This window comes from Aspergillus campestris (assembly GCF_002847485.1).
Source record: "Aspergillus campestris IBT 28561 chromosome Unknown P168scaffold_9, whole genome shotgun sequence".
In the NCBI taxonomy this organism is placed as follows: domain Eukaryota; kingdom Fungi; phylum Ascomycota; class Eurotiomycetes; order Eurotiales; family Aspergillaceae; genus Aspergillus; species Aspergillus campestris.
Genome location: NW_020194344.1, coordinates 584,639 through 609,925, shown reverse-complemented (window position 1 = coordinate 609,925; position 25,287 = coordinate 584,639). Strand labels below are relative to the sequence as shown.

The 25,287-nt window shown below is 52.1% G+C and overlaps 11 protein-coding genes and 1 non-coding gene across 12 annotated transcripts; 6 read left to right on the top strand and 6 right to left on the bottom strand.

The window, feature by feature from the left end:
- Window positions 1-602: 602 nt before the first annotated feature.
- On the top strand, window positions 603-1,936 carry P168DRAFT_291723 (SDR family NAD(P)-dependent oxidoreductase). Its single transcript, XM_024837463.1, has 2 exons — window positions 603-1,600; window positions 1,698-1,936. Exons 1-2 carry the CDS (start codon window positions 877-879, stop codon window positions 1,898-1,900), a joined length of 927 nt encoding a protein of 308 aa, XP_024691175.1. The 5' UTR covers window positions 603-876; the 3' UTR covers window positions 1,901-1,936.
- An 880-nt stretch (window positions 1,937-2,816) lies between these two features.
- P168DRAFT_256108 (isoamyl alcohol oxidase) lies at window positions 2,817-4,979 on the top strand. The gene is made up of 5 exons (XM_024834502.1): window positions 2,817-3,346; window positions 3,435-3,579; window positions 3,645-3,905; window positions 3,977-4,483; window positions 4,561-4,979. Exons 1-5 carry the CDS (start codon window positions 2,832-2,834, stop codon window positions 4,885-4,887), a joined length of 1,755 nt encoding a protein of 584 aa, XP_024691174.1. The 5' UTR covers window positions 2,817-2,831; the 3' UTR covers window positions 4,888-4,979.
- A 669-nt stretch (window positions 4,980-5,648) lies between these two features.
- P168DRAFT_291722 (uncharacterized protein) lies at window positions 5,649-5,910 on the top strand. Its single transcript, XM_024837462.1, has one exon. The coding sequence runs from the start codon at window positions 5,674-5,676 to the stop codon at window positions 5,893-5,895; it is 222 nt and encodes a 73-aa protein (XP_024691173.1). The 5' UTR covers window positions 5,649-5,673; the 3' UTR covers window positions 5,896-5,910.
- A 1,585-nt stretch (window positions 5,911-7,495) lies between these two features.
- On the top strand, window positions 7,496-9,277 carry P168DRAFT_256103 (cytochrome P450; the record flags this gene model as incomplete). Its single annotated transcript, XM_024834501.1, has 3 exons — window positions 7,496-7,804; window positions 7,861-9,009; window positions 9,108-9,277. 3 exons carry the CDS (start codon window positions 7,496-7,498, stop codon window positions 9,210-9,212), a joined length of 1,563 nt encoding a protein of 520 aa, XP_024691172.1. The 3' UTR covers window positions 9,213-9,277.
- Window positions 9,278-9,575: 298 nt separating this feature from the next.
- On the bottom strand, window positions 9,576-11,594 carry P168DRAFT_256100 (undecaprenyl diphosphate synthase family protein). The gene is made up of 2 exons (XM_024834500.1): window positions 10,954-11,594; window positions 9,576-10,854 (listed from the first exon to the last, which is right to left on the bottom strand). The coding sequence occupies exons 1-2, from the start codon at window positions 11,176-11,178 to the stop codon at window positions 9,793-9,795; spliced, it is 1,287 nt and encodes a 428-aa protein (XP_024691171.1). The 5' UTR covers window positions 11,179-11,594; the 3' UTR covers window positions 9,576-9,792.
- A 195-nt stretch (window positions 11,595-11,789) lies between these two features.
- On the bottom strand, window positions 11,790-14,748 carry P168DRAFT_291719 (putative glycerol-3-phosphate acyltransferase Sct1). Its single transcript, XM_024837461.1, has 4 exons — window positions 14,352-14,748; window positions 13,677-14,274; window positions 13,349-13,617; window positions 11,790-13,297 (listed from the first exon to the last, which is right to left on the bottom strand). Exons 1-4 carry the CDS (start codon window positions 14,520-14,522, stop codon window positions 12,086-12,088), a joined length of 2,250 nt encoding a protein of 749 aa, XP_024691170.1. The 5' UTR covers window positions 14,523-14,748; the 3' UTR covers window positions 11,790-12,085.
- Window positions 14,749-15,747: 999 nt separating this feature from the next.
- Window positions 15,748-17,442, top strand: P168DRAFT_291717 (uncharacterized protein). Its single transcript, XM_024837460.1, has 3 exons — window positions 15,748-16,166; window positions 16,480-16,651; window positions 16,714-17,442. Exons 1-3 carry the CDS (start codon window positions 16,156-16,158, stop codon window positions 17,233-17,235), a joined length of 705 nt encoding a protein of 234 aa, XP_024691169.1. The 5' UTR covers window positions 15,748-16,155; the 3' UTR covers window positions 17,236-17,442.
- A 339-nt stretch (window positions 17,443-17,781) lies between these two features.
- Window positions 17,782-18,916, top strand: P168DRAFT_328608 (cytochrome b-c1 complex subunit 6 family protein; the record flags this gene model as incomplete). Its single annotated transcript, XM_024841372.1, has 3 exons — window positions 17,782-18,055; window positions 18,174-18,296; window positions 18,376-18,916. 3 exons carry the CDS (start codon window positions 17,782-17,784, stop codon window positions 18,438-18,440), a joined length of 462 nt encoding a protein of 153 aa, XP_024691168.1. The 3' UTR covers window positions 18,441-18,916.
- Window positions 18,917-19,772: 856 nt separating this feature from the next.
- P168DRAFT_320135 (uncharacterized protein) lies at window positions 19,773-20,672 on the bottom strand (the record flags this gene model as incomplete). Its single annotated transcript, XM_024840342.1, has 2 exons — window positions 19,773-20,053; window positions 20,291-20,672. The coding sequence occupies 2 exons, from the start codon at window positions 20,670-20,672 to the stop codon at window positions 19,773-19,775; spliced, it is 663 nt and encodes a 220-aa protein (XP_024691167.1).
- A 1,153-nt stretch (window positions 20,673-21,825) lies between these two features.
- On the bottom strand, window positions 21,826-24,110 carry P168DRAFT_311922 (putative cell surface receptor/MFS transporter (FLVCR)). Its single transcript, XM_024839534.1, has 4 exons — window positions 23,471-24,110; window positions 23,299-23,411; window positions 22,897-23,245; window positions 21,826-22,840 (listed from the first exon to the last, which is right to left on the bottom strand). The coding sequence occupies exons 1-4, from the start codon at window positions 23,612-23,614 to the stop codon at window positions 22,007-22,009; spliced, it is 1,440 nt and encodes a 479-aa protein (XP_024691166.1). The 5' UTR covers window positions 23,615-24,110; the 3' UTR covers window positions 21,826-22,006.
- A 224-nt stretch (window positions 24,111-24,334) lies between these two features.
- Window positions 24,335-24,408, bottom strand: P168DRAFT_t123. The gene has a single exon. It is a non-coding gene; the product is annotated as a tRNA-Val (tRNA).
- A 327-nt stretch (window positions 24,409-24,735) lies between these two features.
- On the bottom strand, window positions 24,736-25,200 carry P168DRAFT_291715 (uncharacterized protein). Its single transcript, XM_024837459.1, has one exon. The coding sequence runs from the start codon at window positions 25,187-25,189 to the stop codon at window positions 24,872-24,874; it is 318 nt and encodes a 105-aa protein (XP_024691165.1). The 5' UTR covers window positions 25,190-25,200; the 3' UTR covers window positions 24,736-24,871.
- Between the last annotated feature and the right edge of the window lie 87 nt (window positions 25,201-25,287).

The window sequence follows — 25,287 nt, the reverse complement described above, 5'->3', positions numbered from 1 at the left end:
GAATATTCACAAAAAAAAAGTTCTTGATATCAGCGGCCTTCAGTTGATGGAGCATGACCTTTGACGTGCCTAGGCCGTGAAAGGCAGGCTTCCTTGCACTTGTCGATAGGATGTATAGCCAAAATTCTTTCATCCATAGCTTTTCTTTAGCTATGAGATTTTAATCCCAGCGAATGACTGAGACCCCGGATAGCAATTTATGAACAGTTTGGCTACTACTTGCTGAACTGAGGATCTAGTTCTCGCTAATCGTGGTCTTTCTTGGTCCCTACTCAATCTTGTCCTTTGCAATCAGTGATCTCGTCTCTTTTCGGGGCATTTTTCGACGAGTCATATGAGTGTCTCACTAGATGGCATCTAGTAGGTTACCTGGTGTTACCTGGTTTGGGATTGGCAAATCCCCATTCACTTGTCCAGCAGCTACTGGTTCCACTCCGGGTGGAGCCTTGGGCTAGACACGGGGACCTCACTATTCGCTATCCTTTGGACAATTCAAGATACAAGCCACCCGCTCATCTGTAGTGCTTACGGCCAGATGCATGTTAGTATGGAAAGCCTAGGACCAAAAAGACACCAACAAGGCTTAAATCGGCTGATGATACATTGCATTCCCACTGTCATTACCGCTCTCACCCCCTTTTTCAAGAATCTCATCTGTCGTAGCTACCTGCCTGCCTGTCTGCTCGGTCAACACTTTCCCCAGATTGACCGGTCACCCTTCCCGCTACCTCTGCATTTGCATTGTTTGAGCCTCTTGCATGCTGAATTTTGTGTATCTACATTGAATTGACACCCATTTACATGCTCACTCCCTCGCACTACAAACCAAGCAGCCAAGCCACAAAGAGAGAGGCAAAGAGTCGACAGTCTTAAACCATGGCCCCGCAACCGCCCTCATACACCAAGGTCACTCATTCCGCCACATATGCAAGCATCGACCCCGCCCAGCCCGGCCTCTCCACGGCGGGCAAGGTTGTGCTGATCACGGGCGCATCAGGCGGCATCGGCCGGGCCGCCGCCTCATCCTTTGCGGCATCAGGACCCCGAGCCCTAATCCTCCTGGGTCGCCGCGCCGACGCGCTGGCAGAAACCGCCACGGCCGTCCGCGCCAGTCACGCAGACGTGCCGGTTCAAACCCACCCGGCGGAGCTGTGCGACGCGTCGGCCGTCCGCGATGCCATGAACAAGGCGGCGGCTCAGTTCGGCGGCATCGACATCCTCGTCCACTGTGCCGGCGTCCTGGCCCCCGTTGTTCCCCTTCTCGAGGCGGATCCGTCGACCTTTCTGGACGGCTACAAGACTACGGTGGTCGGGACGCTGGTGGCCGCCCAGGCGGTCGTCCGGGCAAATCAGTCTGTCGGCGCCAACGAGGACAAGCCCGTCACCTTCATCAATTTGACCACGGCCGGTATCTTGTTCCCCCCGTTCGCTGGGATGGGCGCCTACGTGAGCAGCAAGATGGCTGCCGTCAAGCTCCTGCAGTCCTTTGCCGCCGAGAACCCCTATGTGCGTCTTCACAATGTGCACCCCGGGTTCCTCAAGACGGCCATGTCGGCCAAGCTGGAAGAGAATGTGAAATTGCCATTTCCCTATGACGACAGTACGTATCACTTGATCTCTGCCCCTGCTCTAGGGAAGATTCTGTCTGTGCTTCCAAGCAACTAACGGTCTTTATTTGTTCTTTTTTTCTCGCGCAGTCTCTCTTCCCGCGGATTTCCTCGTCTGGATTGCCTCCCCCGAAGCAGCGTTCCTCAAGGATAAGATCGTCTTTGCCGCGTGGGACGTGGATGAGCTCAAGGATCGCAAGAAGGAGATTGTCGGTGGCCCGCCCGGGACTGGTGAGCTTGGGATCGGCTTCCAGGGGTTTCCACGATTTATGAATGGCCAGGCTTTGTCATAGGATAAACCATTCAAATGAGAATCCAGTCTTGGAGTGAAAGGTGTGATACTAAGACTTTATGAGAGTGTCAAACTAAACATTAGATTTGAAAGAATCTTAGTCATGGCGGACGTCGCGAGATAGTGGGCAACAGCAGATCCTGATCAGGGTTAGCATGATGCGCCAAGCCCGGTCCGGACGGACTAAAGCCAAATGTTAAATCGCACTTGTTTTGTCCTGATTAATGCCTTTGAAGTTGAGAGTAAGAAGGCCGAGGAGTGGGTGAGCAGAGCCATGCAAATCATAGCAAATACAATGACGGGTCGCCAAATCGATGGACCATCAACGTATTGAGCCTTCGGTTACTGTCGGCCAAGACACCCGGGGCAGAGAAAAGCGTGTACCAAGCAGGAATAGGAATAATATGGAGACTCCAAGCGATATAATATGGAGAATCAATCCACCCTGATTGTGGCAGTGTGTCCATCTTGGCAGGGGATCAGGCCTGACTTGGCAATTAGCATAGGAATATTCTTACTAATGATTCCATGAAACATATGCAGCAGGGTTCGGGGAAAGACGTTGGGGGAATTAATCGGACCAGACATACTAGCTATTTAATTACTATAAGGCTTGTTGGGCATGCCTCCCAGCTCACATTAGGACTGACGTTACCCTCGGGCCTAAAGGCAAAAGGGCTCTGTGGGCAAGTGCCATTTTTTTTACTTAATAGCCAGGCTGCTCAGCCTGGCTACTATTGATCATGCATAGGCAACACTGTTTCTATTGATAGGTTCCTACCCGATGTAATTAATTGACCTACTTTATATACTCATCTGCCATCTGCCCTTTCTGCTCGTTAATTAGTGAGAGAAATTGATTTCCCTTCCATCAGCTACCTACTTGATCAGAGGCAGTTATGTTTATTCAAACGCCTAGCCTTCTGCTATTGATGCTTGCCAACACGGCGCCATCTTTTGCGTCCGTTCACCCAGCCATCCTCAAGGTTTCCAATACAGATTGGAACGCTCTCAATGCAAGTGTTGAGGGTCGACTCGGTGTCTTAAGGCCTCTAGCGGAGCCTTGTTATCTGAAATACGACCCTAATGGTCAGACGTCGTTCCATACCCCTGACCTAGAAGCCTGCCAGATCGCACTGAAAAACAGGCGCAATGTGGAGTTCATCAGCTCTCAACCTGCTGCATATCACGATGCATTCTATGGGTCATGTATGACTGCGGGTCACGGATGCCCCCTCGCCAATTTGCCAGCGAATGACACTACCAATCCACTTCCGGGCACATGCTACCAGGGCAGCGTACCGGATTATTACATCGATGTGCGGAGCGTGCGGGACATCCAGGCGGGATTGGAGTTTGCTGAAGAGCACCGTATTCCCCTGGTGATCAAAAATACAGGGCACGACTACAAGGGCCGCAGTGCTGGACGTCATAGCTTGGCGATTTGGTACGTTGACGTCTTTCCTCATCCACTTTGATAGGGACACTAGGCATCATCTAACTTGTTGAACCTACTCGACTTTGCCCCGCTACAGGACACACAACCTCCAGCCTCCAATTCACTTGGACAAAGACTTCAAACCGGATGGTTGCGGAAAGTCGGTTGGTCCTACTCTAACATACGGTGCCGGCCAAGGCTTTGAGGGCATATATGAGTTTGCCCACCAACATGGATACATGGTATGTGCTACAGAGCTCTCTACTATAGAAGCATACTGGGCTTCTGACTAACTAGTTTCACAAAGGCAATAGGGGGAGCTTGTCCAACAGTGGGTGCATCCGGAGGATATGTTACAGGGGGCGGCCATAGTCTCCTTTCCCCGGTCCATGGTCTGGGTGTTGACAACGTCATGCAAATGAAAGTTGTTCTACCTAATGGGACATATGTCACGGCCAACCGCTGTCAAAACCAGGAGATCTTCTTTGCTCTCCGTGGAGGTGGCGGTGCCTCGTTCGGTGTGGTGACGGAAACCACGGCCCGTGTCTTTCCTGAGGTCCCCTTGCAGGTGAGCGAGCTTGTGCCATTGTTGACCCTCTCCCTCTGTCAATGCCGTTATACTAATGATAAATCTTAAAGATGGCAGTTATTTCGTTTGCATCCCCGTTGACCTCTAGGGAAGTAACAGCTCTCGCGGTGGATAACGGGGTTAAATGGGCTGAAGACGGCTGGGGAGGGTACATGAGCTCTCTGGGAGAGTCAACTAGTCTCATGCTGGCAGTAACGCCCAAGCTTACGCTCGAAGAAGCAAAACTGTCAATGAAACCACTGATCGACTTCGCCCGGCCCCGTAACAACGGTACCCTTCGCTTTGGGGTGGACGTGACGACCGTTGAGAGCTACTGGGAATTTCTACAAAGTCCTGCGATGCAATTCATCGGCGGTCTCATCGACGGAATTTCTGTTGCCCAGTCCTCCCGTCTCGTTCTGAAAGAAAATTTTGGAACGGAGTCCAAGCGACAGGAGCTCACAGATGTGCTATCAAACATGCCCTATGGAATCAACATGGTTGCACCTCTTGGATATGAGTTGCCCGAGTCAGACCAGCCAGGAGGTCCTGGAGAGGCGTCGGTCACTCCTGCGTGGGTGAGCAGTTCTCTCCCCCTTTTGGTCACGAGTTTTATCATTTCGCTAACATTGTCACTAACATTGTAAATAAACAGAGAGAGGCTGTCTGGCATATCATGTTACAGTCAGCTTGGGACACCGACAGCCAGAAGTCACATACCCCCGAATTTTTCGTCGAGCGCTTCAAAGAAGCTAGCGAGCTCGTGAGCCCGTTGCGCGAAATCACCCCCAACAGCGGTGCCTATCAAAATGAAGCCGATGTCTACGAGCCAAATCACATCGACAGCTTCTGGGGAGAGAAGAATTACGACCGGCTTCTCAAGATCAAGAAGGACGTTGACCCGAGTAATCTGATAACGTGCCATCAGTGTGTTGGGGCCGATTCGGATGATAGCCGTCTCGGTTGTTACCCGCAGATATAACCACATGCAACGAGTGTGAGCGGTGTTATTGATCAGCTCTGGCGTTAGCCTTGTTGAAGAATCATATTGGAACATGGGGACCTACATCAATTGGCATGTTGATTTAGTCATGTACTAGTAGCTGTAGAAATAAAAAGTGCATAGCGGGACACAGCTCAGAATGCGTATCTTACCATACTCTTGTTTTCTTTCATGCATATGCCAACCACAAAGCTAGATTGATATACACCATGGCGATCAACCAGACCCCGGGCAGGAGAATGTCACCATGGTACAATTTCCACTTCCCCTCTACTACGTTTAGCATATGAGCCCGCGAAGAGTCAGACTCGGCTTAGGAAACCATCGGTCTTTTTTTTCTTTTCTTTTATTGTTTCTGTGATGCACGGTTCACCTGTTTCGCCTCTTGTTCTTCGCGATCCGGCTGATGAGTTGGGTATCAAGACTGGGATTCCTCGTTCTAACTTTATTACCCAAAATATGGGGCAGGCCTGCACATATCGAGAAACGCTGTCCAAGGAGTCACGACAGCGTCGACGCCCGATTGACCAAAGCTATTGCTATCATGGAGGGAAGTCTGGTCCTGGTGGATTTTTCGGCAAATCTCAGTTGAGTTGCGCAGACACCATAGGCTTGAAGCCCTCCGCCGAGGCCAGCTGCCTGCTTGAGCTCCCCCCCCCCCCCCACACCACCCCCCCGCTTTGTGTCAGTAGGTGGGCGGGACAAGTCCGTTGGCCCCCAGCTGGCGTCGCAGATCGGGGCCAAAGTTCGCCGCGGAGTTGCTGGATGCCATATCCGCGAAGCTTCTCGCCGAGAGGAAACATTGCCCGGGTTGATATCTTCAACCACACTCAGATCTGTCAAACTCAAACTCTCGCTGCGGAGACCGCTTTCCCCGCACGGAGCGGCTCGCTGAACGGAATTTTCATCTTGCAGTGGACGGACCCAACCAAGGACGAAGAGTTTCTGTCGTTTGAGGCAGTCGATCCAGACGGCTTGTCAGGATGAGATGTGGAGGGCAAGACTGAAGCCCACGGACTTTGTTCAGAGCTCTATGGCATATATTGGGGGTCAGTAACTGTCCTCCTGCTTATATTGAAGGTCTAGTATAGGCACTGAACCCTGTGACAGATGAGCAGGTGGCACCGGCAGATATGTTCGGGGAGAATGCCGCTCGGCTGGTGGCGGTTAAGACGCAGTATGATCCGAGCATTGTTTTCCATAAGCTAGACCCCCTTGGTAATGTGTGTGGGTGAGTTGGATGTGGTCATTTGACTTTCAGACAGTCTTTGTTGTCTCTTCTGCGGACTGGTTGGCTGGCTTGATTGTGTTGGTTTGCTGCTTCTCGTCGGACATAGTGAGTATTGAATGAAGTGATTGCCTCGGCTAGGTATTGGCTTACTGACTCTATGTGAAGTTCTCATGCTTAGCTGGGTGCTTACATCCATCCTCCTCCGTTCTCTACTCCTCCAAGTTGACTTGAAGTAGGATATAGTCGATTGGTATAAACCCAGAGAGCGCTGATGCGAGTCATCCCCGGATAACTCCTCAAGTACTTCTTCAAGGCCTATACAGCCAGAAAGTACTGTTCTCCCTTCAACTATTCTGACCAGCCCAGCTCACCATACAGATACAGATCCGACCATACTGCCATCCACTGCGGCCTGAATGCCTGAATTAGGGTTTGTAGCGATGACGTCATCACAACACGTGGCATCCGCCACTGGCAGCTCAACAGACCATCAACCGAGAATGATAAAAGAACAGGTATATTTCCAGTATAATATCGAGAGGAAGGCGATGTAACTCGGTCCACTTCCTGTTCGTCTGGGCAATCCGCTCGGAACCACTCCGTGCGGGGAACAGAGTGGATAGCCGGTTCCAGCGTCCGGTGGGACAGATGATGTGTTGATAGAAGATGGATTTAGTGATTGACTGTGTGTGTTGTAGATACCGGCTCTGACTGAGCTGTCTAATACCCGAGTGTTGGAAGACCAGGGACTCGGTATATAATTCCAGTCTCTCTAAGATCAGTCAGTCTATACAAGATAATGGACAATGTCCGGAGGACTCCGTCTGCGATAAGATATGAACGACCGACCGAGACCCATCGGTAAACTCCAGAATTAACCGTTGAATAACCGTTGAACTGGTATACTGGAAGATCCTGCGAGGGAGGAGCATTTCGGCTGGTGAACGGGCCCCCAAATGCCGACGCACGGGCTGGAGCAGACGGGCTTGACCAACTATACTCCATCGCTCTCTAGCCCCTCCACGGAATGATGGAGAAAAGCGCCGGAGAAACTGCGAAATTCCTCCTCCACCCACAGCGTCGGTGGATGACTGAAACATGCCTTTCGACGGGATTGGTAGTCTTATCGCAGGTTTGTCCACGTCGATCGGATCCGGACATCTCCAACTGCCGATGTCCGTGTTGGATTGAACTGGATGGCCGTCTAGCTGGCGCTCTGCGCGGTGAAGATCATGGACGAGCTACTACCTAACTGACCAATTAACCAACCAACCAACCGAGTAACTAATGACCTACATATATATATGTATATCATACCGTCCGTCTTTCTGATCCATCCCGAGGCAATCAGACACCATGACGGTTACTTTCGCGGTGCTTCCGGATTCCGCGCTGTCCTACGCGTTCTACGCGGTCCCCTGCCTCCTCCTCTATCTCTCGCTCAACTATTTCCATAACTCTCTCCATGTCTTTCCCGGTCCCTTCTGGGCGCACTTCACGGATCTATGGCGCTATCTCGATGTAAAAGGGCGACGTCCGGAACGGACCCACATTGAATTGCATCGCCAGTACGGAGACATCGTGCGTCTGGGGCCCCGCACATTATCATTTGCGGATCCGAAAGCCATCAAAGTCATCTATGGCTTGAACAAGGGATTCACCAAGGTACACCCCCCACCAATCCCAATATCAATATCAGAATAGCCTCTAACAAAGACCAGTCCGAATTCTACCCCGTCCAAATGACAGTCTCCAAAGGCGAACCACTCCCATCCCTCTTCTCAACGCTGGACGAATCCTTCCACGCCAACCTCCGCCGCTCCGTAAACCACGCCTTCTCCATGAGCTCGCTAGTCCAGTACGAGCCCCTCGTAAACGAAACCGTGGAAATCTTCCTCGACCAAACCAGCCGCCTCTTCGCCGACGGCACCACAGTCTGCGACTTCGCGCGCTGGCTGCAGTTCTTCGCCTTCGACGTCATCGGCAGCATCACCTACAGCAAGCGCCACGGCTTCGTCGAAAACAACCACGACGTCGACGGCATCGTGCAGTCCCTCGCCAGGATCTTCGACTACTCCGCCCCCGTCGGCCAAATGCCCTGGCTCGACAAGCTCCTCTGGAAAAACCCCATCTTCGACCTCCTCCAGAAACTCAACCTCGCGGATAACTCCCACCCCGTGGCCGTCTTCGCCAAGCAGCGCATGCAGGAGCGCCTCGCCGCCAAAGCCTCACCGGCGGCCGGTGCGGGCTCCCCCAAAGACGACCTCCTCACAATGTTCCTCAAAGCAGGCGAAGCCCGCCCAGACTTCATGACCAACAAGCGCATCCTCACAATGGCGGTGTCCATGGCCTTCGCGGGATCCGAAACAACAGCCATCAGCATCGCCGCCGTCTTCTACTACCTCTTAAAAACCCCCTCCTGCATGGCCCGCCTGCGCCAAGAACTCGACGACGCAGTCGCAGCCGGCACTATCGACAACCGCCCAACAGGCCTCGTCTCGTGGACCGAGTCCCGCAAGCTGCCCTACCTCGACGCCTGCATCAAAGAGGCGTTCCGTCTGCACCCTGCGGCAGGATTACCCCTCGAACGCGTCGTCCCCGCCGCCGGGGTCGAAATCTCAGGGCGGTTCATCCCCGGGGGCACGATCGTGGGTTGCAGTCCGTGGGTGATCCACCGGAGAGAGGACATCTTCGGTCCTGATACGGAGAGCTTTGTTCCGGAGCGGTGGCTGAGTGCTGAGCCGGAGAAGCTGAAGGCGATGGAGGGGAAGATGCTGCAGTTTGGAGCGGGGTCGAGGACGTGTATTGGGAAGAACATTTCTCTGATGGAGATTTATAAGATCGTGCCGAGTTTCTTACGCCGGTTTGACGTGAGTTTCTTTTTCCCTCCCTCCTTTCTTTCTCGCTCCTTTCTCTTTCTTTGATAAGTATGAGTATGATGGCATCGCTAACCTTAATATGATGACAGGTAAAACTCGCCCACCCAGACCAAGAATGGAAGCTCTGGAACGCGTGGTTCGTGCGGCAGTATAACTTCAAGACGTGTTTCACGCCGAGGGAGATCGCGCCATGATATTTATGCATTATAATGAAAACGTGTCCTGTCCTGCATATATAAAAAATACAGATATTGGTTTGGGGAAAAAAGAAAATACAGGTTAGATTCTCACTAGAGGGATGAGGTTTACTGTGCCTTGGGCGGTAGTTTAGAGTTTGGCTTGGATAGGCAATGCGGATTGTCTATCTATCTGGCTATCTGTCTGTCTATAGTCCTTCCGATGAAGAGACTGGTCATACGTGTTTATGCGTGTGGTTGCTGGCTAGTAAGGAGACGAGCTACCCCTACGATTTAAGAGTTATGAATAATATACACGTTGTTTATAATACAGTATAGCATGCATATATTAGGATTATCCAGACTACTTGTAGTCTCTATCTAGGAACTCAGCTCAACACGTCCGTTCTACTCGGGGTAATATCAAAATGCAAGTCTCGTCAAGAGTCTTAAAAGACCGGTACATATGTATAGTATATATGTATGGAGGTTGTATGTATGGTGAGTGAAATAGGGGATGGTAGGGGAGTGCGTGCGCAGTGTGCACGCTGTATACACAAATCAGGGGATGGACAGGTGTATGGACAGTGAAATTAGTTTACAAGCCCTTGAGTTTGGCGTCGTTATGCAGCAGCATATCGTCGCTGGGGACGTCGTCAGTCGACGACGGCGACTGTTGCTTTTGCTGTTCCGGGGTGGAGTCACCCTCAAAGTCACCCTCGGCTTCAGGGTTCACCTTCTGCTTGGAGATACGGCGCTGCCAGCGCAGTAGCACAGGAAGGAAATGCCACAAATCGAACTCGGGCCACATGACGTCTAGGAAGACAATCTCCGTGTTTTCATTGCCCTGCCAGAGCATGAAGTCGCTGAGGCGCTCGACGCCCGACGTGCGAATGAGTAGGTCCAGCGGCGGGTTGCCCTTTGTGTAGAGGTGGTCGGAGATGGTCTGGCTGGTGATGGTCTCGGGGGACTGGAATTTGCCGCTTGTGTTGTTGTCGTTGTCGTTGTCGTTGTCGCTGTTGCCCCCGGCGGCGGCGGCGGCTTTGGCTTCGGCGAGGTGGAGGGTTGTGGAGGAGGAGAAGGATGAGCCGGTGCCTTCGTAGACTTTGCCTGGTGGGGACGATGGGTGGTCGTCCTCCACTTCACCCCGGGTGGAGGATTCAGAGCCGGACTCGATGTCGCTGGGGGTGTCTTCTGCTGCTGTTGCTTGGGGCTCCGGCGGGGACTGCGACTGCGCTTGGATCTTGAGCGCGATGTGGGACTCGGAGAAGGGCGAGCGGACGCTGCCTGTTGAGGCGTGCACGGGCTGTAGTGGTGTGCTGTATTCTGCGACGGTGTCGCGGACGGCGCCGGTGATCTCGTCGCGCGAGGTGTACGGGAAGCAGATGTTGAGGACGCAGTTGCCGTTGCGGCTGGTCATTTCGACGGCCTTGGTGAACGCCGCGTGGACGTCCGGACGGAGTAGGTCCATCCGCCCTAGCACTCTCACTTGTGCGCCGTACCGATCCAGGATGTCCCCGTGTTGTGCCAACTGGCCGAGCTTGACGCGGGCCATTTCCATCAGGGCGTCCACCTCGAATTTGGATCGCTTGAAGTTCTCGATGCTGAAGGCGTAGATCGTGACCACCTTTACCCCACTCCGGTAGCTGACTTCTAAGATCTATCCGCCAGACAATATGGTCAGCATCTTGTCCATGTGTAACCACACACCCCAAGCATCGTAACAAGATTGGAAGAAAGAAAGAAAAGGTAGACTAACCCGCGCTAATGCCTCAAACCCCAGGTTGTGGCCCTCCACCGTCTCGATCCGATGTGACCGAGCAAATCGTCGGTTACCATCCATCACGAACGCGACATGCTGTGGAACTGGTCCCTGCCGGATGGCGCCCACCAAGAGATCCCGCAGTTTGGAAATGGCGAACTCGATCGGTGGAGACGCGACGATCCATTTTCGGAGACGCGACAGGTGCATGGATGTCGCCATGGTATAGAAAAAGAAACGAACGATCGCTAATGTACTGGACGCTGGCTGGAAACGAATAATCAAGTAACTGGACGGGTGGTGTGGTTTTCGCAGGAAGAAGACCGATCGGAATAGGAGGTATAGGAACTAAGTTGGCTAGATAAAATCCGTCTGTCTTTCACACAATGTACGCCACTCGGGGGCCAAGAGACACGACAAGAGCGAAGATCCTTCGTGGTAAGGCTGTGTCCATCAGGCTGCCGTGTTTCGTTGAGCTCTTTGAAGACTGATGTTCCAAGCGTTTGCGGGGATAGGTGGCAAATCGATCGAATGACAGGATCGAGAGACGGCCGACTGGGATCTGCTGGTCCAGAGGAGAAGCGACGTGGAGTAATCAAGAGTCGCGAGTGGAGGAGACGATGAGCAACGTTACCAGTTACCAGCGCACAGCGTGGAGTCGGATTCGGAGAACGGGGAAGAATCACGGGCCAAATCCTCCCCCGGAACCAGCACGGTCCGAGGAGCTTCTTTTGATATCACCTGCTTCTTCGTCTTCCAATTAATTCAATCTTTCAATTCTCGCTTTCGGGTTAGAAATACTTTTTTGAAACTCTAGAGACTAATTGCTACTCCATTAATTTTTTCTTTCTTTTCTACTCAATCCAGTCTCGTTGGCTACTCGTTTTCTCGTGCGTCATCATCCTCGGTACCCCTCGCTGGCACACATCCATTACATACACAAAACATTCAACGCCAAACACCGCCGCTAGTACGGATATATAGAAACAAAGGTCAAAGGGGAAAGGGAAAGGGATAGATAAACAGGGAATAGGGAAACAGAGAAAGAAAAGGGGGTCATAAATAAAAGTGAGGTGGGTGGGAAGGGAAGAGAGAGGCAAAGAAGGAAAAAGGAAGAAGAAAGAACTTATTACAGATCCTTTCGTCCCTCCTCACTCGACGGAGTCCCTGGATCGGAACTGATCGCACCCCGGCTGACACTGTCTTCACTTTGTCGGCGTCGACGGGCCCCGCGTTCCCGCATGGCATCTCGGATCTTCGCACTGACTTGGTCGAATTCGCCAGTGGAGTTGATCTGGCTCATGGCTTTCAGCTGTTGCCCCGATGATCCCGGCCGTCCGCCAAAGGAGCTGCTGCGACTGTGGCTGTAGCTGCGGCTACGGCTGCGACTGGGAGGCCGCGTTGAGAAGAAGCCGATGTTGGCCAGGTTGTGGAAGGACTCGTTCCGAGGGAGGGGTTCCTTGGTCGTCGAATCCTCTTCGTGTTCGCTCGTGCTAGCCCGCTTGAGCTCCGGCACCGCGGCTGCCTCTCCCTCCTGCTTCGTCGGTCGGTCCCGTTCACGGAAGGGGTCGGAGACAACCCGGGCTGCGTCGAAGTCGGGGAACAGCTCCGGACCGAGCGTGTTGATGGCCTCGGTCACGTGTTGTGCCAGTGCAGCACGCTGGTGGCGGAGTCTTACAAGGCTGTTGGCGGAGGAGGGGTTCAGGGAGAGCACCAGGGGCGGGAGGGACTTGACGATGTCCATCCCGATCTCGCCGATCCGGAGGGCCGCAAAAGTGATGGCCGGGAACAGGACCATGGCGATCGGCACAATCAGCCACAGCGGCATACTGGAAGGGAGGAGCCCTTGGATTCGATTACGGTAAGCCCAGTAGGTAAAGGCCGCAGCATAGAAGGCATAGAGCGTGGGGGCAAATGCAAGGGCGACGAGGAGCTTCCAGGTGGCCATCACATCCCGCCCCTGCAGCTTCACCGTGGACGCCGCCAAGGCTTCTTTCGACTTTTGGATCGAGATCACCTTGGTGACGATGAAGACGGGCGTAAACAGGAGCAACCCCGGAAGGGTCCCTATCGTAAGAAAGACTAACTGAAGGAGGCGGCCGACCAGGGTGCCGATCACCCGGAAGAACGAGAACCTCGCATATTCCACCTGGTGGTCGCGGATCCCCAACAGACGCAGCTCCCGGTTGTAGTCCGCGATGGATTTCTTCAGGTAGACAATCCGCGGGTCATCCTTGAAGTGGGCGTACCCCTTTACAAGACGGCGATTCAGCTCCACGACCATGGGCAACGGGAGCTTTTTACCCCGGATGTTATAGAGACGGCGGGCCGCTTGGATTGCCTAGACAAGGGTTAGCTATAGCCCCTTGCATCGACTGAGCGTTCCACGAACCATTAAAGTGTCGTAATCCGGGCTCGTCACGGTGACCGCACCAAGGGCCTGGTATATAAGGTCTAAAAGCGGGCCGACCGCTTCGCGCCGTTCTCCCTTTCTATACAGATCTACGAGTTCCTTGGGTATTTCGATCGGGGTGCCAAACTCAATGACGGCGCGCGAGCGGAACTTGTGGGCGTGGAAATAGTTCATCCCGCAGGGAACGATCTTCAACCCACAGTCGGGGTTGTCGGCCAAGGTACCAAGAGCCATCATGGCCACGCCCGCTATGAACTGGGTTAGCCGATGCACGCTAAAGATCTCAAAAAACAAAGGATGAAATCACCTTTCAAAGGCAACAAGGTGGTCCGATCATGACTGCCCCCTTCGGGAAAGATGCCAATACAGCCACCCGCGTTTAACCGAGCAAAGACGGCATTGTAGACGGCCGTCTGGTCCACGTGCGGCGACACCTTGAACTTGGACCCTTTGAAGTCGCCGAGGTCCTGATCGGCGACGTCGCCCGTGAACTTGCCCTCGTCCGAGATGTCCGTCCGCCCCGTGAGTTGGAAAAGAGCGTCCTTATGCGTGAGTGGCTTTTTCAAGACCAACTCCTCGGGGCCGTGGATCTCCGCAATGGTTCCATTGTGCGATACCCCGTTGATGGTAGGCAGCGCGATCGTGCCGTCCTTCTCATAGCCCGGGCCTTCGAAGTCGGTGCCCACCCCGCGCACCAGCGTGGGCTGGTTGACGGGGTCGGGCAGATAGATCATGCCCTTGCCCGGCTTCATGTTATCCATCGCTCGGCTGACTGGAACCGTGCCTATGCCTCGGGCCAACATGCCAATAAACTTGCGGCGGAAGGATTTCTCTGCGATGAGCCATGAGATGCGGCGATGGGCTTCGCTGCGCAACACGCGCATGAGGATCAACGAGTCGACGAACTAGTTTGCGGGCACAGTCAGCGGACGGATCCCAGCGAGGATGAACTAGAGATCAATCAAAATAAAGCCCAGCGTACCTGATTCGCATGAGGAGCAGCGACCAGAATCATGGGACCCTTGCGGGGGATCTTCCAGGAACCGCGGGGATGGACCTCCCGGAAGAAGAGGTCGACCAGCACGGAAAAGGTCCAGAGGACCAGATCATATAACCACCCGATCAAGGGCGGGATGCGCGGTTGGGTCGGCATTTTGTTGTTTTCGACAATGCCCGGATCAAATCCAGACCTAGTGGGTAGACAGATGGGAATGCGCCGGTCGGAGAAGGTGAGAGACGACCTGGGGAAGCGAGACTCGAGGGGAATGACGCATGAGCATTGACCTGTGCGGGAAACGAAAGACGTGTTGGTCAATTGATGGGTCGTGTGGGGAAGGATTCATGAATTGTACGAATCTCTTACCGATGAGGATCTCAAAGAGACTCAATATGGGACGATAAAAAGTCCGACATGAGGGGGAGGGGGTGTGGGCGTTTTTCAAGAGTTTATTTTTTTCTCAGTGAGCAACACGAGGTCGAAATATTAAAAAAGTTGTTAGTAGACTGTCATTTTTCTGGCTAGTGGGGACCTCTCCGTTTGTAACGATGTAATGGCCGATCATAGCTAACTGGTTTGGGTCAACCGTCCATCCGCACACAGGGGGGACGCACTTACAGCCTAGATCTTCTTCCATCTAATCGTAACTTAGTTAGTGAAATCATTCACACACGCACTGATATACTCCCACCACGGCATTGCCATCAAATCTGGACAAGAGCACGGACCAGATACAGCTATCTGTAGCTTACCAGCGCAACAGTCCTGTATCGTATTTTACACAGGGACCCTTCTAGAACCACGGCCACTGGTCTCTATATCTGGTCTCAATATAGCGTCAGTATTGTATTGGGACAATCAGGACATTCTAGGCGTACTTAATAGAAGTCACCCAAACCTCAGAGTTGAGATGGTTGACATGGTTGAGATCAGAGTCATGACTGATCCCATACAATGCTGTACTCGAATGATGTCGTTGTGGTACTGTGATGGACTCACGGTGTTGACCAACTTCTTGGATTCAGAGGCTGGATTGTCTTGGAGTATCGTGTTTGTGGACAGAAGACAGTTCGGTTTCCCACTGTTGATCGTGCTGTATCAACATTATATTACATGCCTGATATATCAGGTGTTCAGGCAATCAGGCTGTAGATCTCGATCAAGCAGTGGAAGTCTGAGAACATTAGAAGAAAATATATATAAATATATTTGATACGTATTGTATATACTAGTTAAATATAACATTTATATATCTAGATCATCAGTCGTGGTAGTATCAATCAAATGGTACATGATCAACCAGGTTTCAACTCTACTGCTGGCCCGCTTACCATCCGTTTCCTCCCTTTTTTAAGGCCTCCACTTCCAACCCCGCGCTCCCCCAACGGTCATTCAACTGCATAGACACTGACAGCCCTGATCACCATCCCAAGGATTTCTTCCTAGTTCCTTTCGATACATTTTATTGATCCCATCGTTGCGGTGCAGTGGATCATATCCAATAGACATCCTATTCCACTGCAGATTACACTAGTCGTGCATTCCAATCAGGCGGACACTGCAGTATATCTATCTACCTATCATCCCACCACTAGACTTCTACTACCACCACCACCACCTCGCTAGTACCTAACCCAACCTACTACCCAACTTTGTTTTTTCTTCTCTAATTCTAGTCTTCCTGACTGGTCTATCACTCGTCCTAATTACTCTTCCATGCTGCTGTCTGTGGATCAAGCACCTTTCCCTATTCGATCACCCACTGTCTCCGGTGGTAGACTCAGGCAAGATGTCGGTCAAGTATGTGAATAACCCCTCCTTACCCACCGCCGAACCTTTCTTATCTATTGCTGTATACGGGCCTGGCTCTCTCCACTGTCGCAACTGTCTCCCATTTGGTGATGTTCGGATTGTGGTTGGGTCAGATCGCACGATTCTTCCCTATTCCGCCCCCTTGTTCAGATTGATATCGGGTTTTCCGTGTCCATTCAAAACACATGCCTTGATACCCCTCCACAATGCATCCACGTCACTCAGTCCCTGGTTCTTTCTCCCACCCCGGATGAAACCATCCGGAGTGAAATACTACCCAGATTCTAACCATCTCCAACAGCTGGGTGATGCTGCAAGAGCGTGACGGCTTCGTCCGCCTCCCCAGAGAACAATCCGTATATGCATCTCCCCCGCGGACAAGCATCTCCCTGCAACAGCTCGGGTCGAGCTCCGGGAAGGATGCCTTTTCCCTCCAAAGCAGCAGCGGTCAAATCTACCTAACGAATCAGCGGGTAAGTGGTCCCCCGTGACATCTCTTGCCCACGCGCTCGACTCGACTCTGACGACTACCCAGGTGGTCTACATCCCGGCTCAGAAGTCGGATGAATTCCAATCATTCTCGGCCCCACTTCTCAACGTCCGCGACAGCCATGTTACGGCCCCATTCTTTGGCCCCAATGCCTGGGTGGCTCTGGTCCAGCCCGTCTCGGGCGGCGGGATTCCTCCCGGGCTGCCCGCTATCCAGATCAAAGTCACCTTCAAAGAAGGCGGGGCGTTTGACTTCCACAACCGCTTTGAAAGGATCAAAGAGCGTCTGGAGCAGGCGGTCGAAGTCTCGCGAGAGAGCGCACGCGGCTCCACCAACGTGGACATGTCCACCGTCCATCTGGAAGAGCTCCCCGCTTACTCTGCGCCGGCCAGCGAGGCAACGGGCGCGAGAGCACCAGCATATGACGCACCTTCGTCGACCTCGCAACATACCCGGGTAGCTTCCGAAACGGGACCGGAGTTCATGGAGCCGCCGCCGGGCTACGAGGAGGTGCAACAGCAGAGTGTGGCTAATGAGCTAGAGGAGCGATTACGCCGTACCACATGAGGATGTATTTCGGGGTGGAAGTATCATTCAAGGTCTATTCTGTTCCTGAATTTCTCAATCCTTGAGTTGATTTTCTTCTATATCCCTTTTCCTCTTATCCTTTTCCAATTTCTCGATTTTGTTTCCCTTTTTTGTGCCTGCCGTCTCCAAGCAAGTCCCAGCAAGCCTGTTGATAAAAAAAATCCAAATCTGTACAGTATTAATCAATTTAACAACAATCCATTCACTACCATATCAAGTTCTAAATTGTATATACGGATACATAAGTATATAAAAAATAAAAATAAAATAAAAAGTATAAGAACGAACCACATTGCCGCATTAGTAAAGGCCCCTTCCGAAGCGCCAGCCAATCACGTGTCCGACAATTGAGCATTCGCCCGGCGGCCGGGGTGTTCCGATTTTCCCAGCTTCGTCAAAACCGCTAACTTGCACCCTCAAAACCAACCTCATCCAACTTGTTGGCCCTGTTGAACCCTCCCCACCGCCACCACCGACCACTGCCCACCTCCAGTCAATTCAATTGATACTTCCACACGGCTCACAATGGGTTTCACCGACTTTTTCTCCGACGTGATCTCGTCGTTCGGCCTCCCCGAGGCCCAGGCTGAGGCGCCGCCCGCCGACACCGTCCAGGAGACCCCCCAGGCGGAGGATCCCAAGGCGGACGCCGCTGAGAGTGAGGAGCCTGCCGAGGAGGCCGCCGAGGAGGAGGCCCCCGCTGAGGAGGCTGAGGAGGAGGAGGCTGAGGAGGAGGAAGAGGAGGAGGAGGAAGAGGAGGAGGAGGAGCCCGAGGATATCAAGCCTCAGCTCGAGGAGGGTGAGTTTTGCCTTTCTTCCCTACTATCGCAGTGACGCTTGGCTCCATTCAATTGCCAATTGGTGTCTTTCCCACGGTTTGAGGAGGTGAGTTGTTCAATGGCTAACGTGAGGGATAGAATGCGCCAACTCCGCCCACTGTGCGCCCGCTAAGCACCACTACGACGAGTGCGTCGAGCGTGTAACCCAGCAGCAGGAGGATGAGGACTACAAGGGCCCCAAGGAGGACTGCGTTGAGGAGTGTGAGTATTCCCACTTATTCAGTGTTCTCCACCATGCACACCGGCCTCTACGTATACAGGTGTACTAATATCATGATAGTCTTCCACCTCGCCCACTGCGCGACCCAGTGCGCCGCCCCCAAGCTGTGGCGCACCCTGAAATAAACGAATCCATATCCTCGACGGGCCTGATTCCACCTCCCTTCCAATATGATAGTTCCCCCACCATGAAGCCAATGACAAACCGGATCGAATGAACGAAAGAAAGAAAATATAAACCTGTTGGTGTTGGTCCTGGATAAAGTACAAGTATACAAATAAGCGACAGTGGAGAGGACGGAGGCACGGAGGCACTCGAGTCACGAGATAGAATGAAGGGGAGAGGAGGGGAATAGGCATGGCATATTGACATTGTCTTGTGGTGCCTTTTTCTTTTCCTTTTCCTCTCTATTATTGGTTCCTTTTTGTACGTTTTATGCGTTGTGTTTGAAGAAAGACGGAGATGTGGAGATGTGGAGAGATGTGTGGTGATAGAGTGAATGGGTGCACCCATTCCATGATGTGTATTGTACAGATATCTAGTCGGGTTTGTCTTTGAACTGTGCTTAATTTCTTTTTTATTATCTTTTTCTTATCTGTGGTTTAGAAATGAATGTTCTGTCTAGACTTGGGTCCCGATGGTTTTAACTAAGCCTATTTTGTCCTCCTAAAGTATCAGATGTCTTCCCTGCTCGTCGTTGAGCCACGGTTTGAGCACCGAGCATGGTGGATATGTGTGTACATACATATGTACCTTAGGTAGGAGGTAACTAAACATGTATACCTCTACAACTTCGATTCTATAGCTAGAGAAGGTCAAGATTCGAATCTTACTCGAGCAGAAATGAACTACCCGCAGCATTCGTACACATGTATATACCATGTAGTTATAGGCCACGATAAACAAACAAACCCGACATATCACCTTGAACGAATCTATTCTCAACTCGAGCTATTCTATGCCAAGTGCAGCCTGATGGTTCCGACCTTTCCTCCCGTTTGGAGGGTTGTAACCCACTGGCAGAGGTCAGGATCCTCCAAATGACTGGTTCTCTTATTCTATCTAGCCTTGTACCTACTACGTATTCTGGGCTCTCTGATTCGACTACCCTCGTCTTCTTTCTTTACAACCCTGTGTTGTTCCTTCGTTGTTTGCTAAATGTCTTGTCTTGCCGATTGTGGCGAGAATTGGCATGGGTGTAGTAGGCAGGGATTATGTCTATTCATCTTCTATATCCTCATACATAGGGTCAATGTAAGAAGCAAAGTGCAATCCATTGAAACATTAGATACTAGTAATATAGTAGAAATCAAACTATTATTTACATAGAATAAATATATATAATGGTATCATATAGAGTCAATCATCATGACCCACAAAAAGCCAGTCCAATGCAAAATGCAAACCGGAATGAAAGTATAAAGAACAAAAGAAAAAAAGTCCAAAGAAAGAATCCCTCAAGGCAATTCACTCGGCCTCGTATTTTCATGCAACTCAAACCTCTTCGCAGCATTGTGACTCTCCAACTCACTCGGCCCCTCATACCCTGGATACGCCTTCACAGGCGCCTCGGCAACACCGCCCGTTGGGATAGGTTCGAACCCGGGGGGCGCGTTGCTGTTGCTGGTGTCGGGCTGCATGCCGTTCTGGCGACGACGGCGGCGGAGCATGAAGAGGACGGCTACTATGATCAGGACGACGCCGGCTACGCCGCCGACGACGCCGCCTGCGATGGCGCCTGTGTTGTTGGGGGTTCCTCTGGAGCTTTGGGGTTGGGAGTTGGGGGCGTGGGGTCATCCGGCTTGGGGGGTGATGTTGGGGAGGGGGCTGGTGTTGGGGAGTATAGGGCTGTGATAGTCATGTTAGCACTACCTTATCCCACCTAGTATACAGTATCACCTAGCGAATCATCGCCGAGACCAGTACCAAGGGTAAAAAAGGTCAAGTACTGGAGGCTGTAGGTAAAAAGACTCACTCTGCTCAGCAGGATTAAGCAACGTCCTCAAATTCGACCCGGGATCCCCATCCGAACACCCCACAGAGCCATTATGGCCCTTCTCGGCCGTCCAGAACCCAGACTGGTCCTCGAGGCAGCAGAACATGCCGTCGCTCTCGAACATCGTCCACGACTCATCCGCGCAGTGCGGTTTGGGGTCGATGAAGTTCGCGCAGTTGGACTCACCGGGACAGCAGAACGAGTTCGGCGCCCCGTTTTCGTACTCGAAGCATTGGGAGGTGTTGGGGCAGCACGAGAGGAAGCCGCCCCAGGTTTGGTAGCATGGGTTTGTGCCGGAGGGACAGGAGTCTTTGGCGCGGAGGGCGAAGCCTGCGTTGGGGGGGTCGTAGTTGAGCACCATTTTTTATTCTTTTTATTCTTTTTCTTCCTGATGTTTTGGCTGGCTGGCTGGCTGACTGGTTGATTGGTTGATAGATGTATATGTGGTGAGGACCACTGGTGGTGGTGTGGTGCGTCTACGACTGGAAAGGATAATATGAGATGAGAGATGCGACAGACGAAATGAAGAGAAAGGGAAACGAGGGAAATAACACTCAAGGCAGAGGTCAGCTAATTTGTTAGCAGCAAGGCTGAGTTGGCGTTGATCTTAACCTATTTGAAATAATTCTATACAAACTTTACAGGGGAATAGTCAGGCGTCCAGCACTAACTAATCGATACTACAGTATGTAAGTTTCATCCTGCCGACCCGATCATGGCCGGTCCTACATAACTAACTAGCTATCTTAAGTCTGAATATAAACATACTTTGCATACATACTTACATACATAGGTACACATACATACATACCTATTCGGGAATATGGTATGTCGACAGTAAGTTATAGCAGCCCCTATCAGGGATCGATGCGGGGTGCCAGGGCGCCTAGTGGAGCAGATAGATGAGATGAGGCTTGAGATTGCGGTGGTGATAGGAGGGTTGAGCCAACGTTCGGACTATAATTTTATACCTAGTATTCTACCAGTCTTCACAAATCAACCAACCACTGGATATTGGGAGACAGAATCTAATCTTGATATTGAGTTCTGTAAAAATACGAGTTAAAAATATCCATACCGCTCCTAACAGACAAATCATCGTTAGAGCCGAGCTAGAGCCATCTAGGGCTGACAGCCTGATTCAAGTAGCCGATTATATCATCCTTAGCCAACCCTTCTTGACGTGGTTAGATACTTACATACTGGCGATTACTCTAATTCAGCCTCTATCAGTCTTTATTCTCGTATGACTATCTCTGAATATGCTGTTCCGTCTTGCGGTGTGGAATGGCCTGCGCTACTAAGGGGTTGTTTATTCTGCTACGATCTAGATTTGCTAGCTGCACGCTAGTATGGAACTAATACTAGAGTATACCGGAGTGGATTTTACGGGCGCGTGCCCCTTATCAACAACGGCAACGGCTGCGGAGTGCATACTGGATGAAATTAAAGTATTGGAGTTGTGCAATTCCATACATGTGCGTGTAGTACGGGGGGGGGGGGGGGGGGGTAGGAGGCAGGTATGTACATCAATCATACGCGTGTCGACATAGACAGTCCATCATAGACGGACTCGAAATAAACATTAGAAAAAGAACAACAAAACAAACAATCATTGGGTATGACAAGACAGTAAAAGTTGCATGGCACGGACGTAAAAGAGATAGAGGGACAGAGACAGATCAAGAGAGAAAATCAATTCTTCGTCCAGATATCGAAACGAGACTTCGACTCCGTCGGGCCCGTCGTCTGGGCCGCCGAGTCAGCCTCGGCACGCTCAGTGTCGTCGTCAATAGCGGTGCCACAGTCGACGTCCAAGCGGCGACGGCGGACATCTCTCCCGAAGAGTCCAATACAAATGGGGAACGGGGCGGCGACGGTGGCGATCACGGCGGAGAAGATGAGGGCGTTGCGCATGTGGCCCGGGGGGCTGGCGCCGGGGCTGGCCTTGAGAGCGTCTTGGATAAGGATGAAGATAGCCCCGAGCAGCTGGCCGCCGGTCCAGCAGATGGTGCTGCCGATCTCCGGGGAGAACGGGTAGGTGATCTCGACGAGGTATTCGAGGGTGACGGGGAGGAGGCCGAAGGAGGCGGCGCCGAGGAGGGCGCAAACGATGTAGCTGGGGGCGATGCCGGCGGGGCTGGACGGCGCGAAGATGAACCCGATATAGGTGGCGGCGATGATGGGGACCAGCGTGCGGATCGCGAACAGGTAGTGCTTCCAGCGGTCGGTGATCGGGGAGAGGATGGCTGAGCTGATCAGTCCGACGACGATGAGGATGCCGCCGGCGATGCCAGCGTCGGTTTCACTGAAGCCGTGTGGTTCGAGGATCTGGTTCAGTAGCGACGACACGCTGTTGAAGAACCCCACGTATACGGCGAAGGGGATCAGGATGAGCCAGAACTCGAGGGTCTTGAGAAGCTGCGTCACCGCGGGGAGGAGCGGGGTCTTGGCTGTCGAGGCGGATGCGCTGGGCGGGGTGGGCGGTCTGGACGGGAGGAAGAACGAGGGGATCGCTGCGACGGTGGCCTGATGGGTTCTTGTTAGAGAGACGGTTTTGTCCTCTTGAGGGGTCATGAGCTTACCATGACCGAGAGCCAGAGCACCATGTCCGGCACCTCGCTGGGCTTGGTCGCCCAGAACGAGTTGATCAGTTGGCCCAGCGCCGCGCCCAGTGGATTAGCGAGGGTCGCGAGGGCCGTCGCGCTGGTGCGACCCTTATCGGAGAACCAGAGGTCGCTGTAGCGGGTGGGGGCACTCAGGCAGAAGGGTTGCGACAGCCCGATGAGGATCTGGCCGAACATGGCGACGCCAAAGATGCCGCCGCGGGCGCGCGTACCGGCATATCGGATCCAGTTGCCTGCGAGAAGGAGCGCTGAGGTGGTGATGATGGCGGGCTTGGGGCCGCCTCTGTTGAGCGTGAAGATGACGACGCTGACCGGTGAGTGAGTAGACTTCTCTGACAGTATGACGGCGATGATACTCACGGACTAGCGACACAAAAGGCAAAGAGATAGCCCGTGCTCATCCAGTTGACGGCACTCTCCGAGACGCCGAAATGTTCGGCGGCGGTCGTGGAGATGGCCGAGAAGGTCAACCACTGCAGACAACCATCAATCTCGCGTCACGTACGCATTCCGTGACAGAGAGGGTACATACATCCCAGCTCACGACAACATTCAACAGGACCAGCTGAGCGAGCCCCAAGAACCGCCGCTTGTAGACCCTATAGACGGGCCCCGTGGGTGGTAGATCCGGGGCGGGGTCTTCAGCACTCCGAGGCGATGAACGGAAGAAGACCATGATGTGGGACCGACACGAGCATGGAACACTCACGACAGGCAACCCAACATGGAATCACACAGAGGATCGAGTCAGGACAGAAGTAACAAACAGAGACGGTTGATTCAGGAGATAAATGATAATCTGTTTCCTGTTAGCGACCGAATTAGCGGCATCGCTTGGACTCCTCTGTCCGCGAATGAGCCCCCGTCGAGGCTTGGATAGGAGATTTAAGAGACCGGGAATTGGTTCGCATTCAATTACTGGGGGGGATCAGGGACTAGAACCGAAGGGGCCATGGACCTAATAAGCTAGTGAGTATCCTGGCAAGAATCCTGGCGACTGTAACGGGGAAATCCTCCAGTAGATGGAGCAGCATGACCGAGGCAAAGACCAAGGGTGGTGGAGAGAAGAAGAGGGGGAGAATGATCAGCTGTGGGGATCCAGGTCCCCTCAACTGTCACCTTCCTCCACTTGAATACTACAGTCTGAAGAATCTTTCATCATGAATGTGGAGAGAGGGGAGCAGTGCCAACCATGGGAAAGTCGAGGCTGATCGGACGGGACTTACCGGCAGGACTCGATCCATGTGAACGCTGCCGTGGAACATTGTACAACCTGAAAACAATAAAATAGAAGAGATAGACAGAGCTTGGATACATCGAGAATAATCCTACATGGAATAATTCAATCACACTGATAAAATGATAAGATATAAAAAAAGAAAAAGAAAAGAAAAAATGACCAGACTGGGGCTCGAACCCAGGACCTTGTGCGTGTTAAGCAAACGATATGACCAACTAATCCATCCGGCCTATTTGACGTCATATAATTCCTGAATGTACTTCTAGTCACTAGAATCACTGTACCTCTGATCAATACAGATTAATCTATCGGATTCATTTGACAACCCGGTTCAGGGTCAATCTGGGATGAATCTCGATGGATCAGATTAGATCCTGTAATTTCATTTAGATGAGGATTGTAAAGAATCAAGAAGAATGGCCAATTGACAGCCAGTAAAGTCTCGTCTATCTGTCTCTATCCGTCTCGAGATTAATGATCTGCCAGACCATCTAATATATATAGACCGATAGGTGAATACGGAGTGACGATAATATAGATGGATAAATAATCAGTATAATCTAGTAGATGGATAGAAGATATACATATCAAGCATTCCCTCGACTGATGTCTCCATCCTGCAGTCCCTGTCAGGCTGTCATGCATGTCATTCTCTCCATGGCCCACTGTGGGATCTGGTATCCAGGGATGACTTCAAACATCCAGGCATCTGTCATTCTGCATTCTGCATTCTGTCAATTCTTCTCGATCTTTCTTTTCTGAAGAATACTCCACTGTCTTAACCGATTGTCCGTCCACATGCGACCGTTGAGAAAATACGTGGTTGGTTCTTAGACTGGGACTCACTCCTGATAGATCCAACCACGCCTTGCAGGTCACTAGATCTATCATGAACCTTTCGGAGAAATCCATCAGATGGCATACCAGAGGGAAAGAGATTAGTAAATCTCCCCAAAAGACACAGAGAGAAAGAAGAAGAGAGAGAACAGCGTCATGGTGACTGATGTTCATGATGGGGCGGCCGACTCAGCCATTCGCAGATCTTCTCGTGATCCTCATTTCCCTTCACCTCTTAGTCTCTCTTCTTCCTTCCTTCCTCTCCCTCTCCC